The following is a 13987-nucleotide window of genomic DNA, read 5'->3' on the forward strand; positions in this document are numbered from 1 at the left end:
TATTATTATTATTATTATTATTATTATTATTATTATTATTATTATTATTATTCCTCCTCCTCCTCCTCCTCCTCCTCCTCCTCCTCTTCCTCTTTAGGGAATGAAAGAAATATCCTAACAAACAAACAAATGAGGATATTTTAAACTTTCATATAGCTAGTACCTACATTTTGCTTTATCGCATACAATATGCTTACCTTCCCTGTGACCATTTCAATCACAACACAGCCTAGACTCCAGATGTCAGCCGCACGCCCATGACCTTCTCCTTTAGCTCTAGTTATCACTTCAGGAGCCATGTATGCTTTGAAACAACATACATGATCACATCAGTTTATGCAACAAAAGGAACAGGAGATGTCTAAATAAAAAAAATCATCTGAGAAACCAATGCATGGTCAACAGATCATAGTAAGCTATTCTTTGCTAGTAAGCACAGTTTGCTTACTGGATGTGGGAAGTCATTATTGCTTACTTTTAAAACTTTTTCACATGTTTTAATTCTCTCCCTCCTCCTTCAGGTTTCCCCTTATGGAAAACTGATGGGGGGGGGATTACTGAAGTGACATTTCTATATGGAAATACAAATGTTGCACTTTTCAAGACTGCCAATGCAAGGCAGCAATAAGTAAATTGCCTTCAGAAATCCAAATTTCCCATATAAGTTCCCCTCAGAAATCCATCTCTGGGACATACAACCCATTCTCAGAGAAAAAAAATGTACAGAAACATGCCATGCCTTTTAAAATGCGTAACAAAAAATGTGTACATTTTTAAATGGGCAAAATGCTTTAGTTAAAAATGTGTACAAAAATGCATACATTACAGAAATGCATGCAAAAGTGCATACATTTTGGGAGAAAGCCCACAAAATATGAAAATTTACATGAAAGGAAAAAGGTGAGCCTTACTGCCCAGTGTGGAAATGGAAAGGAGAATGAGCATACTGATGGGAAACGGAGAAACCAATTGTGAATGAGATTGTGACATTTTCATAGCCCTACATCCAAGTACATGATATAATTTTGTATATACATAAGTACAGGCCATGGAACTAGTGGGATCAAATTCTCTTGATAGTTTTGCAAGACAGACAAGGTTTGAAGAAATCATTACCATAAAAAAAAACCTTAGAAGTACTACACTTTGGACAATTTAAGCAACACTACTATCAGAGTTCATTTGGTACTTTATGTTTATAGATAGTGATAGTATGAAGCATTTGCTCAAGCTCCAGGAGAATTGGTTTGGATATTTTTCTCTACATCTTCGTATTCCCCCTAGTCTGAATCCACACAGGACCTCCACATGAATATCTAGTGTATAAAAGCAACCCCATTCCCTTGAGAGGGAACTGATTCACATGATGCATATGTTTGCTGAAGTGAAAGAGGAAACTTGAACTAGCAGCATTAGTACATGCGTCCCTTTTTCTTATAGAAAAGTAAGCCTGAGGGCAGAGAACCATCTAATTAAAAATAATAACAATTGTAAGCCGCTCTGAAAGCCTTTAGGGCTGAAGGGCGGGGTATAAATACCGTAAATAAATAAAGTTCTACAGAGCCACCATAGTGTAGTGGTTCATGAGACCAGGCTTTGGAATCCCCATTCAGACATGGAAACCCTCTGGGTGGCTTTGGGCATGTTCCACTCTCTCAGCCTTAGAAGAAGTCAACGGCAAACCCCCTCTGAACAAATCTGGCCAAGAAAACTACCATAAATCTGAAGCAACTCCATCACAGAGAACAACACCACAAACGTTTACAGTTACTGGCCACTAGTTAGCACTATCCACAAGTGTGGTTTAGGGGGTGATTGTTTTGGGGGGGGGGTTCATGCTGTCGCTTACCTGCAGTCCCCAAAGTACTGTTTACTTCACCAGGCATTGTCTGTGTATTATTTTTTAATTTTACCGAGCAGCCAAAATCTCCCAGCTTAATCAGCCCCGACGACGTGAGAAAGATGTTTGCTCCTGAAGAGAGAGAAAAGAATGATTTTCTAGATAAGATTTCAAATCAAAGGAGACAAATTATTACAGTAATCAGCATGGATTAATAAACTGAGAATCTATTTGAGATATTAATGCTGTGCTGTTGCTAGCAGCTGCTGTTCTCTTTCTTCTTCCCAGGTTTAAAAAACATTTAATTGAGAAGTGGGAGGAAACCCAACCCAGACAAAGCTTTCATAGAGTAATTGGGAAAACTGACCATAGCCTTGTATTTTCTTTTCCCACTTGTGAGTGACTGGCCATGGAGGGAGAGAGAGCAAGTGAGAGTGCATACACTAGCAAGAGAGAAGTCACTCAGACAGATATACCTATCTGCCTGAACTATCATGTTTTTTGTAGTAGCCTGCAAAGTTGTGAAATAAATTTTCATTTCAACCCTTACTTCATGATTAGCTAAACTCAAAACCCAGCCCAAATGGTAACATGGTGGTATCCAATAATGATAACCATGCAGCATTCAAAAATATAGCCGTGTTAGTCTGTAGAATCCGTATGTAGCACCATTGAGACTGGCTGAAAAGAAAGAATAGCAATAGCAAGTACATTTCTATACTGTTTATCAGTGCACTTAAGCACTCCCACAGTGGTTTTACAATGTGTAAGGTAATTCTAACATTGCCACTTGTTCTTCCTCTACATGTTTGTTTTCCATCTTTGCCTGATGAAGAAGACTGAGAGTCTTGAAAGCTATTTAAAGTACACTAAAATATGGATTTTGCTTTACAGCCAACATGGTGACTTCTGCATTTGTATAACATTCACCAAGTTACCAAGACTATCCAGCATCACAATGGGTTTGACTTCTAAATATCTTCACAAGCTGAGTCACATATATCTTTAAAGCTCAATTATACTCAGGTCCAGTCACAATCTAACACAAACTCTGCATTGCCCCCTAAACAATCTTTACATGGCCCTTGAAAGAGAAACCCACAACCAATAATAGCAATAACAATAGAGTAGCAGCTTCAGTTAAATACTGCTTCATACTGAACTAAGCAGTCTCTAAGTGGTTTACAACTGTAAGCTAATTGCCCCCAACAAGCTAGGTACCTATTTTAGCAACCTTGGAAGGATGCAAGCATGAGTCGAACTTGAGCCCTGGCTAGTACTGAACTCACAACCTTATGGTTTTGAGTGGGTGGCTGCAGTACAGGCATTTAAACACTGCGCCACCAGGGCTTCAAAAGTCTTGTGAGGCCCAGAAAACAGCATCTTCCAGAAACTTCCTATTTGCAACTGATAGGAAAAATGGAAAGAAGCTGACAGTGATACAGTAGTTTACTTGGGATAATCTGAGCTGAGTTTTGTCTGACTTCCTCCCTAGAAGCTGTCTGCTGTCTGGGGTCCCGGCCTGGGAGAAAGTCAGCATATAAATAAAATAAATAAAAAATATGCTTTGACCATTTATTTTTACACTTTGGGATGGTATGTAAATCTTCTTATCAACTCAGATTTCTAATTAATATGGGAATCCTGTTTACCTTTGATGTCTCGATGCACTATACCATGTTCATGCAGTACATTGATGGCAGTTGTAATCTGCTTTGTGTAGAGTCTAATGACATGCTCTTGAAGGCCCAGCCTTGACACTTCTTCCAGAGTTCCCTCATCACAGTATTCCATGAAAATGTACATCTCTTCCTGGAGTGGAGGAGCAAACAGGATTACCTAGTCTTGCTACATGTGCAGCATGAAGAATACATTAGGTATGTGCCAATAACTTGTAAATTCCTAAATATTATTCTGTTTAACCTAATAGTTATCTCTGCAGCGCAGTACCCATTTGTACTAGAAATATTCTCAACAGACAGCTACTTATACTGGGGGAAATCGTAACTATTTTGCTTTTATGAGCCATGCATACTGTCACCACTAACTACATATGCACTGTAATTGATGTAAGATGAGAGAAATGTATTTATTACATAAAGCATCAACGGAGTCTCTAATAAACCACCTTTAAAACCAAATATGTTAGAATCATTCTAAGAGTAATGTGAGTTAACTCTTTTCCACCTGTACTGTTTCCCAAATTTAAATTACCTTCTACTGCAAGCTGCTATTAAATGTAGAGAGAGAGAGAGAAACCAAAAATATAGGTACCCTTAGGGTGCCTCTTATCACCCTGCCTGGCATCAAGTTCAGGAGATAAAGGGATTTTTACTGGGGAAATGGAAAAAGCAGAAAGAATGAATCCTGCCTCAGCCTCAATCCCATTCCCAGAATACTCTGGTAAATAAAAACACTGGGAAATGGTATCTTGACTCTTCTAATTAAGCACCTACTATAAATCAGAAATTAATCGCCCATCAATCGCTTTCAGAGATCATGCACTGACATCTTAGGGCCAAAACAGATGGGCCAAACAGAGCAGCGGGAGACTGTGCTGGCGCTGGGACCATGGCAATCGCACGTGCCAAGTCCCAGTCTGGGCCACTGACGTAGTCCTGAACCAAGCCACCAGAAGAAGTGGAATCTATTCGCTCCTTCTTGGCCCAAAACAACACGCACCCAACGTGACCTGAAGCCATGTCATTTTGCCTATGTGTTTCAGACCTTAGATAATGAAATTCAATGTTTATTTATAACATTAAAAAGTCTCAAAGGGAAAATGTATTCCTATTCGTTTATATGAAAATGTCAATAACCAGAGCTTTGCTTACCCTATGGAGCTCTACACCAAAGTACCGAACCAAGTTAGGGTGCTTAATGCCTTCAAATATTTTCAGCTCATCTGCAGTTTCTTTTATTGTTTTATGATCATTTGGTTGGAATCTTATCTGAAAAAAAGTTTTTCATGAATACTTATGCTAATATTGCACAGGGAACAGAGAAACAGGTGAGAAAAGCAACCAGGTAGTCACCTGTAAGCCTCTTTAAATACTGCCAGGAGAAAAACAAGTTTAAAGGGTTTCACAGAAAACTACTTATTTATACAGAAATTTCTATCCTGCCATGAACTACACAGAAAGGCTTACATGCCTTTAAAACTGCATTATCACAAAAAACACATTATCATAAAAACCAACACACTCAATAAAAATACAGCAAAAATACATAAGAGGCAGGGACTGAAGACAAAACTCTCTTCTAGATAAAACATCAGAAACTCAGCAAATCAAAAAACCTACTGGAATAATGACCTAAATAGAACCCTACTTCATGGAACAAACTGTTCCTCACTGTTGGTGCAGCTACTGAAAAGGCCCTAGAGCTTGTCACCATTAGACATGTATCTGGCCTGGTCCTAAATTTAAGGAACAGAAACAGACAACTGTTAAGAGTTAGAGGGCTGCAAAAACCTTTTGGAGACCTTGGAGGGCTGCAAGCTCCTACCATGCTCTTAAAAAAATAAAAAATAATATGTTTGCCCCTAAGGGGTATGGAGGACAATTTCATTATGCTTTTATTTCCTCTGTCCCACTCCCTATCAATTTAGGCCTAGTTCAATAAGAAGTGATACAGTAGTCAACTTTCAGTTCAATGCCTGTTAGAAAAAATGCTTCCCTGGGCCTAAAACAGCCAAAGGCCTCCACTCACTCCAAAATGATTTAATTTTATATCTCTTAGTAATGGGGACAGGATTTAGATCTGGAAGGGCCCTGTGGGCCACAAAAAGAGCCCCGGGATGCTATTTCCCCACTCCTAGTTCAAGCCATGAAACGCATTGGGTGACCCTGGGCATCACATGCTCTCAGCCTCAGGGGAAGGCAATGGCAAACTTCCTCTGAACAAATCATGTCAAGAAAATCCCATGATAATTTGGAAATGACATGTAAGCACACAACAACAACAACAACAACAACAGCTAAGCATAGGTGAAGGCAATCTCTCAGATAAGAAGGACACAACACATACAAGCAATAAATACTTTTTAAAAAGCACTGCATTGTCATTTATGATCACAATACTTACTTCCTTCATGGCCATCAATTCACCAGTGTCAACACTGATACAGGTATAGACTTTTCCATACTGGCCTTCCCCTGCAGAATTACAAGAATCACAATGAGTCCAAGCCCATAGAAAAATAGTAATGCAAAAACCAACAGCCCAGCTATGGAGTTTATCATATGGAGGAAAATTGAAAGTTTAAACAGGGTTTATCCTGTGAAAATCACGCAATTACTATTAAATTGCAGTTAGGATTTTCACACACAGCGGTCATTATTCCAGCAATAACCAGGGAATAAACAGGCAATAAACAATAACAAATGCGGGAAACTCGACTGCGTAATTTGTGGTAGTGAATGATTTCTTGTTGTTGATTGCCTGGTTATTCCCAGGTTAATTGTGCTTTAATTGCTTTTGATCACGACGTCGTGTGAAAAACTTGATTGCAATTGCGCGATTTTCACTGGATATTCCTAGGATAATGGTACTTTATTCATGACATTGTGTGAAAATCTTAATCACAAGTGCATAATTTTCACCGGATAAACCCTGTTTACACTTCCAATTATCCCCATATGATAAACTCCAATGTCTGACCTGCTCTGGAACCTATGTAAACATGTGAGCAGATAACTAATTCCAAGAATTTAACTTTAAGATTTAACTTTAAATTTAATGACATTTTATGGAACTGAAGCTTATAAGCAGCAGAATTCAAGCCACTAGTACTTCTGCACATAGTAAGTAGTTTGGATAAAGTCTTTCATGTACAGTGCGCCTGCGTTATACGTGGATGCACTATATGTGGCTTTGAGTTTACAAACAGAGCTGTGTAGAGCTGCACGGGAGTGTGTGGGGTGCAAGGGGCGGCGCATCCCATTAGAATGAATGGGGTGCATGCCCATGGCATGTGTGCGCTGCCGTGTACACGAGCCCCATTCACTTGAATGGGCTCAAGCATATGTGATATTTGGCTTACGCGGGGCACACTGTATATGTCAAATAAAAATTATGCAGACTACACACAAGCATATCTGAAATGCCTGACAAAATATGGAGTCGAAGGCTTTCATGGCCGGCATCCATAGTTTTTTGTGGGTTTTTTGGTCTATGTGGCCATGTTCTAGAAGAGTTCTAGAATATGGCCACATAGCCCAAAAAACTCACCAAAAAGCCTGACAAAATAATTCATTAGTTTGGTACATAATGCAGTTACAGATTATGCAGAACTGGAAGAGTGGGATATCTTATATGCCCTTTCTCCTACACCAACATGACATCCAAAAGGGGAAGGGGGGGAGATAAGTAAATGTGTCTCAAATGCTTTACTGTTCACAGCTGCATGACCATATGAAATTTAACTTCTACAATGATAATTTATACACATCTTCGGCATCCAACACATTGCTAAACCTCCTTGTATTTTGAATCAAACTGCAATTATGAATAACCAGATTAATACAGCAATAATAACAGACTAATCCAAATGTGGAGATCTAGTCATGAAAGCTGCATGTAATTTGATTTTATGGATCAGGAACCACAGATATGAATCAGATGCAACTTGGATGGGCATTCCAATTCAATCTTTTCTATATGTACTGTGTTGTTTCCCGAAGTGTACACCCCCACATATATTCTGGCATGAATAGACATATGTGTTCACCATGCTTTAGTGTTGTTATGATCACAAAATTTCCCCTAAAATAGCCAGACTTTTCCCTCTATCAAAATCTCAAGAGGCAGCTTAACAGACACTTACCAATTTTGTTTCCTCTCTGCCACTTAAAAGTCACCTTTCTCAAACCAACATGCATTACGTTGTCGTAAGATTTAGGAGTGTCACAGACTTGGCCAATAATATTTTTTCGCCTCATTTCTCGGTACCTCTTCTCTTCAAACAGCTGAACAGATTTCTGTACTGCTTCCATGGGTCCCTGTCTGGAAGCAGTATCTAGAAAAGAAAAGAAAAAAGAGTGAAGAGCAAAATCATGATCAAATGCCATTACTGAAACACTGACTACACACAAATTCCTGTCTTACTTCTTGTCATTTTGTGCCTTCCAGTCATTTCTGACGTCTGGTGACCTAAAGCAAACCTATTGAAGGGTTTTCTTGGCAAGATTTGTTCATAAGGGTTTTGCCAATGTCTTGCCCTGGGGCTGAGAGGGAGTGATTTGTCCAGTGTTTCCATGGCTGGGTGGGGATTTGAACTCTGGTCTCCAGAGTCGTAACTCAATACTCAAACCACTGTATCATGCCAGCTTACTTATTAGTTCTACTAAAATACGATATAATGACATTACGAATGCTTTACAGGGATTGTCTACGTAATGAGCTTATTTACTGAAGCTGATTTATTTACGTTTTTATAACAAGAGAGAAAGATAAAATGTTTTTATATAATCTCTTCTTATATCTCCCCTGCCAACCCACTTGCATTACCTGGCTGTATAAAAAAAGTGCTAGAGACAACAGAATAATCAAGGAGGAAAATGCCACTGAAAAGTGGGGAGGATGATGACCTTCTCCCATTCCTCTCTTCCACGTATTCTCTGCAGTACGTAGTATCAACTGTCTGAGTAGGAGGGGGAATCTGAGGGCTGTTCAGATATTGTTGGATTGCAAGTCCCAACAGCACAACCAATTGTGAGGAACTTAACACAATGACCAAAATCCACTCAGGACTCACCTTTCAGTTGTTGCAACCCCACTCCATAACCATTTAGTGGCTGGAAGAGAACAAGGGCATTGGAGAAGCATGTGGCTATGTCTATATAGCTAGACACAAAACAATGTCATCAACGGCTGGGACCTCTCAGTATTAATTGTATTATCTCTTTACCTTTGGTCTGACTGATGAGTGTCCGAAGCTCCCAACTTCTCCGGGCTGATCCACTTGAATCTCCTCTTGGATAAGATGGTTCTATGAAATAACAATTATGTCAAAAATGTATGGTACTGAAGAAGACCAATGAAGTGAGATTCCCTGCATTGTTTAACAGATCTTACTGGCTCCATTTTTATTTTCAGACTTGAAGATATTCATCAGACAAAGGTAAGGAGAAAATTGGCCTAGAATTATTGGGAGATCTCTGGATAATCTGCAATGTTTGGCAAGGATTTCTGATTCTCAATTGTTTGATAATATCATTAAGAAAATGGCACAGACACATGGATGGACACACATATACCACTGTGTTCTGCTGACATTAGAAAAACCTGAGGTAACCTGAAATTATATTTCGTATTGAAGGGCTGAGAGTCACATTTGGTTCTGCTACTCAAAATACGTATACATTTTTACTCTGGGCCTGTTGCACCAGGCTTCAGTTGATGTAACTCAAGGTCCTAATTTAAAAAAAAAAGTAATTCCCCAAAATCTGACATCTGCCTGACATCTGCCCATCCCAAGTTAGGATATGAAGATGTTATTGGGGACTCACAATAGGAGATGCATCCAATCTGTCCTTTTACTATGGAAATGAACAAGACCCATTCTGTTGGTCTGGGGATTAAGGCACCCACAGCAGTAATATGGATTAGGATTTCAAGGTCTGTTGATGGAGTTACTTAAATTATGTTTCTATAACCACTGGAATCAATCCAATGATTTTTTTTTTAAAAAAAACAAACACCTATGTTAAGGCTGAATTTATTTTGAATGAATGGAAGGACTAATGGGAGTGAATTAACTAGGCAATGCTATAGAACAATTAACATACAGAAATTTAAAGCTACATACCAAAAATAACTGCACACAAGAAACTGATGAATTTTATCTTTAATTTAAAAGAAAAGTGGAAAACAAAATAATAATTTGAAATTAATTAAAAAGAATGTTAAAAATGAAACATAATTAACTCTTATGTGTTAAATAAGTTTAGAATCATAGAATCATAGAGTTGGAATAGACCACAAGGGCCATCCAGCCCAACACCACCATGCAGGGAATACATAATCAAAGCACCCTCAACAAATGAGCATCCAGCCTCTGTTTTAAAGACATCCAAAGAAGGAGAATCCACCACTTTCCGAGGAAATGTGTTCCACTGTCAAACAGCTCATACTGTCAGAAGGTAATGCAGTTTGAATCCACTGTTCCAGGTTCTATTCTCTGGAGCAGCAGAAAACAAGGTTACTCTTCCCCCCCCCCCCCCCTTTTTTTTTTTTTTTTTTTTTTTTTTTTTTTTTTTTTTGAAAATGGGGACAATGTTTTTGCTGGGATTTCTCTTGTTTTCCAGGAGTTCAGAATTAATAAACCCAAATTACATGTTTGACAGAATAACATTTTAAAGTAAAATGATTTACTACACTTCAGAAGGAAATGCATATATGCTATATCACAGTTTTAATAAGAATCCAATCACCTTCTCGTTCTTCAGTGGGACTTGAGTGGCGGCTTAATGACCTAAACTGAAGTTCAGCAGCAATTGAAGCTAGTCGATCATTTTCAGGAACACTGGAACCTCTGTTTAGAAAGAACATACATGAATTCTCCATCATTTACGATTTTTATTCTTTCCCCTTTCTATAGTATCGAGGTACTGGAAGCTTAACTGAGGTAGACATTGCCATGACAAATTAGGAAAGCAAGCCAAATATTTATAATCCATCTATTCTAATCTTGGTTAAAGAAAAAAGGAATACTCAAATTTATTTTTCCTTCTTTGTTTTTTTTTTCCAAAGGAGGTACTACTATTTGAGTTGAATACAAAGGACCCATTGCAAAAGGACCTGCCGCATCCAAACGTAACAATAAGTTGCATTTACATGTGATAATTTATCAATAATCCTGCTGGGAGGTGGTGACCCAGGTCCATTTGATTAGCCACCCCTCAGCTTTTAAAAATGTTGCTGTATCTCACATCAGAGCCAGACACATGAACCGTTGAAGGAAAGATGAGGTAAGGCACACTTTGTTGTGTTGTATGTACTGGATGAAAAAGAAAGAGAAATCTTGTTGGACGCTATACTGTTACATCTTTGATGATCTACTTTTAAAAATCTGGAGAAACAATTGAGAGGCAATATCACTAGTGCTTCAAATACAATGGTGTTGCTTTTGCTCTGCTTTTTATTTTTCCGAAGTAAGGAGCATTTGAAAGAACAAACTCATAATAGCAGCAACTGTGCACTGCACAGCACTCCAAACCTGTATTGTATCATAGATTTTTCACTAATTTCATGGGTTGTTTTTTCAAAAAAAAATTACATTGCATTGCTTAGAAGCAAATTTTACAAATAAAAATTCAACTAATGCATTCTTTTCAATATCAATTTGGTTACAACTAGCAACTATAAAGCTGCAAAAGAACTAAAGAGAATGAAATGCATGCGTTAGTGATACTAAAATAAAACCAACAATTTTTTAAAAAAAACATGCATGTCCAAAAATGTATTTTTGAAAAATATTATTAGTTGAATGTATAACATGCATTCCACTTCATTGACTAGAAAAGTAATGAGAAAGTTACACAGAAAACACAACGGAACCAAAAGGAATTTCTGGGATCTAAGTGCAAGCAATTCTGTATGGGTGAGGTGAACAGGAATGAGTCTGCTACATTGTGGAGTGGAGCTACCTGGTATCATTTGCACTGCTGACAGGTTTTGGCTGAGCTGAGTCACCACCGATGAGAGCGGGGCGACTAAGAGCAGGGCTGCAATGGTTCCGTACATCGCATGAGACATTCCTTGTGCTGCAGTGAGAAGAAAACTTTGAGAAAAGGAGTTTGGGTCCATTTTTAAATGGAAACTTAAATCAGGGTGTCTCAAAATAGCAATCTAAAAAAATGTCAATTTTTTAAAAAAAAATACTATGTAAAGCGGAAAGGTGTATATTTTGAACTTTGAACAGATTTATTAGCAGAGTAAGATTTTAGACTACTTTTTAAAACTATGCTCACAATGGAGAACCTAGATGGTTTTCAGCATGCAAGAGAAGATTGATATATAAATGTGAAATACTAAAAACAAAGGGAAAGTAAGACAGAACATACAGTATGAGTGCTTCACAAAGGAACGTGTATGGGGTGGGTGAGGGCTTGGTAGTAAAAGTCTTTTAAGGTGTGAAGCAACACTGTCCAATGACATTAGCATGGTAGACCTCTAATTTTCTGAGAAGTACATATTTCACTATATTCAGCTGACTTTCACAATCTTCAACTGGGATGGGCAGACAGCAGCCCTTAAGATGAGGAATGATAGTCGTTAAGAGTTTTGGAACATCTGGAAAACCAGATTTTGTCCATCTTAAACAGGAGAAGTGATGTTACATATGCATGCATATATACTCTTATCAAGGTCCAGGAGAAAGAGAACAATACATCAGAAGCATGCCAGTTCTATGAATATGTTGACAATTAAGAAAGCTGGTTTTTACTAGTAGCATTATATTAATACTAGTATATGACTAGTATACCTAGCATACTATACTATTCTTATTAATACATGTATGAAGGGTATGCCCATTTGAAGGAAAGCCATGCTGCTGTTTGCAGCCTTTCAAAGAAGAGGAAAACAGGGAGCATCCCTGAGATAGTGAACTCCATCCCCACCCTGCTCAAAAATGTCCCAGAAATAACAGGGCAGCACTGTGATAGTCAGAGGAATAATGAAGGGGGGGGGGGGTAACACAGAAGCCTTAGCTCCAGCATGGTAATAGCTAATCGGTGAATCACATATAATGAACAAGAAGCTTTACAATAAAGGATAATGAAAGAAAAAGAAAAATGAAATCAAAATTCATGAAGTAGTTCAAGCACAAGAAGGGAGAAAGTGATGTTGTTCATCATTATGTAATGTCACAAGTACTATTAAATTACACACAGACACATTTCATTTAGCACTCAAGACAGCAAGGATGTTACTACGATGAAGTCAGACATAACACCATGGGGATGAATGTTGGGAAAAATTGATCTCCCTTAGCAAAAGACGGGTGGAAAGGTTCAGATGGTAGTTGCTTTAATTGCTTAAGAAGTATCAGTTCCCTCTCAAAACCAGAGGAGCACAGCCTATGGTCTGGGAAACTGCAGCTGTATGGATACCTTGACACACCTTTCCACTGAACCACCCTCTCACCAAGTCATGCTTTTCCTGCTGTAGATGAAAAGGAAACATCTATCTTTATCAGGACTGCTAGGATGTCTATATGTACATGTGTGTGTAAACATATGCAAACACTCATATAGGCACATGCACCTGGCCCTTGGCCCAGGTTCCTATGCAGCCCTTAAAGGCCAAGATGGTTGTGCACCCCTCCTCCAACTGATAAGCAACAAAGCTATGGATAAGCTCTTAATACCTGAACCCTTCAGGCGTTGGGATGATGAGGTGAGGATTTGGGGGATCACTATGGCATCGAGGTACTTTCACAGGACGGGGACTATTCCGATGAATTGCTACAAAAAAAGAGGCAGATGGAGATCTTTCAGATGGTTTAAGGGAACACTCAATGCATGCATGTTATACTACCATAAGTACACTGTACTATTACATTCATGCAATGTATTTTAAGTGGAAGGAACAGAATTGAAATTCACACAGTTAGATTTCTGCAAACGGCAGATGTAACAGTTCACTGCATTCTCATGCTAAGTGAAGCTTAAGAAGTCGGTCAAGCCCAATATGAACAGGCTAGTGGCATAGAGATACAGCGAACCATGAAAGAGCTATACTAAGTAAGTGATTTATACTTTCTAAGGTTGTTGGGCATTTTTTAAAAATAAAAAGAATGTAGTTTAACAGAGGCAGAATAAGAAGTTGGCAAAACTATAAAGGCTGCCTCAAAGTGCAACTTGAACATAGGAGAGGTGGTGTGCAAATTCAAATATTTCACCCCTTTTACAGACATACAGATTCATAATGAATCCAGACTTATTTCAACTGAAATAACTCACACTTCCCGTCCATCTCTGATGATCAAGTACAACACAGATATAATCTGCCTTCATTTCCTCTCCCAGAGTAGTCATTGTTTCTTCAACAAACTAGATAAAGTCTTTTAGAAGCCATTCAAGCTCAGCCACAGGTAACGAGAAGGAACATCCATTAATATCACTGTAACAGTTCTCATTA

At 38.4% G+C, this 13987-nt stretch overlaps 1 protein-coding gene across 6 annotated transcripts in view; it reads right to left on the reverse strand.

Annotated features, from left to right (window-relative positions):
- The window catches only part of MAP3K4 (mitogen-activated protein kinase kinase kinase 4), a 73079-nt gene that overhangs the window by 6270 nt on the left and 52822 nt on the right, over positions 1-13987 (reverse strand). For 3 of the 6 annotated variants that reach the window (XM_042465003.1, XM_042465027.1, XM_042465020.1), the window contains exons 16-25: positions 13215-13311; positions 11491-11607; positions 10276-10376; positions 8751-8831; positions 7668-7859; positions 5927-5997; positions 4675-4791; positions 3493-3652; positions 1850-1972; positions 198-304 (exon numbers count right to left, since the gene is read on the reverse strand). In XM_042465003.1, coding sequence (XP_042320937.1) covers positions 198-304; positions 1850-1972; positions 3493-3652; positions 4675-4791; positions 5927-5997; positions 7668-7859; positions 8751-8831; positions 10276-10376; positions 11491-11607; positions 13215-13311 — 1166 coding nt within the window. The remainder of the gene's footprint in view (positions 1-197; positions 305-1849; positions 1973-3492; positions 3653-4674; positions 4792-5926; positions 5998-7667; positions 7860-8750; positions 8832-10275; positions 10377-11490; positions 11608-13214; positions 13312-13987) is intronic. The other 3 variants (XM_042465011.1, XM_042465043.1, XM_042465035.1) reach the window with 1 other exon arrangement.

Source organism: Sceloporus undulatus, chromosome 1 (genome assembly GCF_019175285.1).
Source record: "Sceloporus undulatus isolate JIND9_A2432 ecotype Alabama chromosome 1, SceUnd_v1.1, whole genome shotgun sequence".
NCBI lineage: Eukaryota > Metazoa > Chordata > Lepidosauria > Squamata > Phrynosomatidae > Sceloporus > Sceloporus undulatus.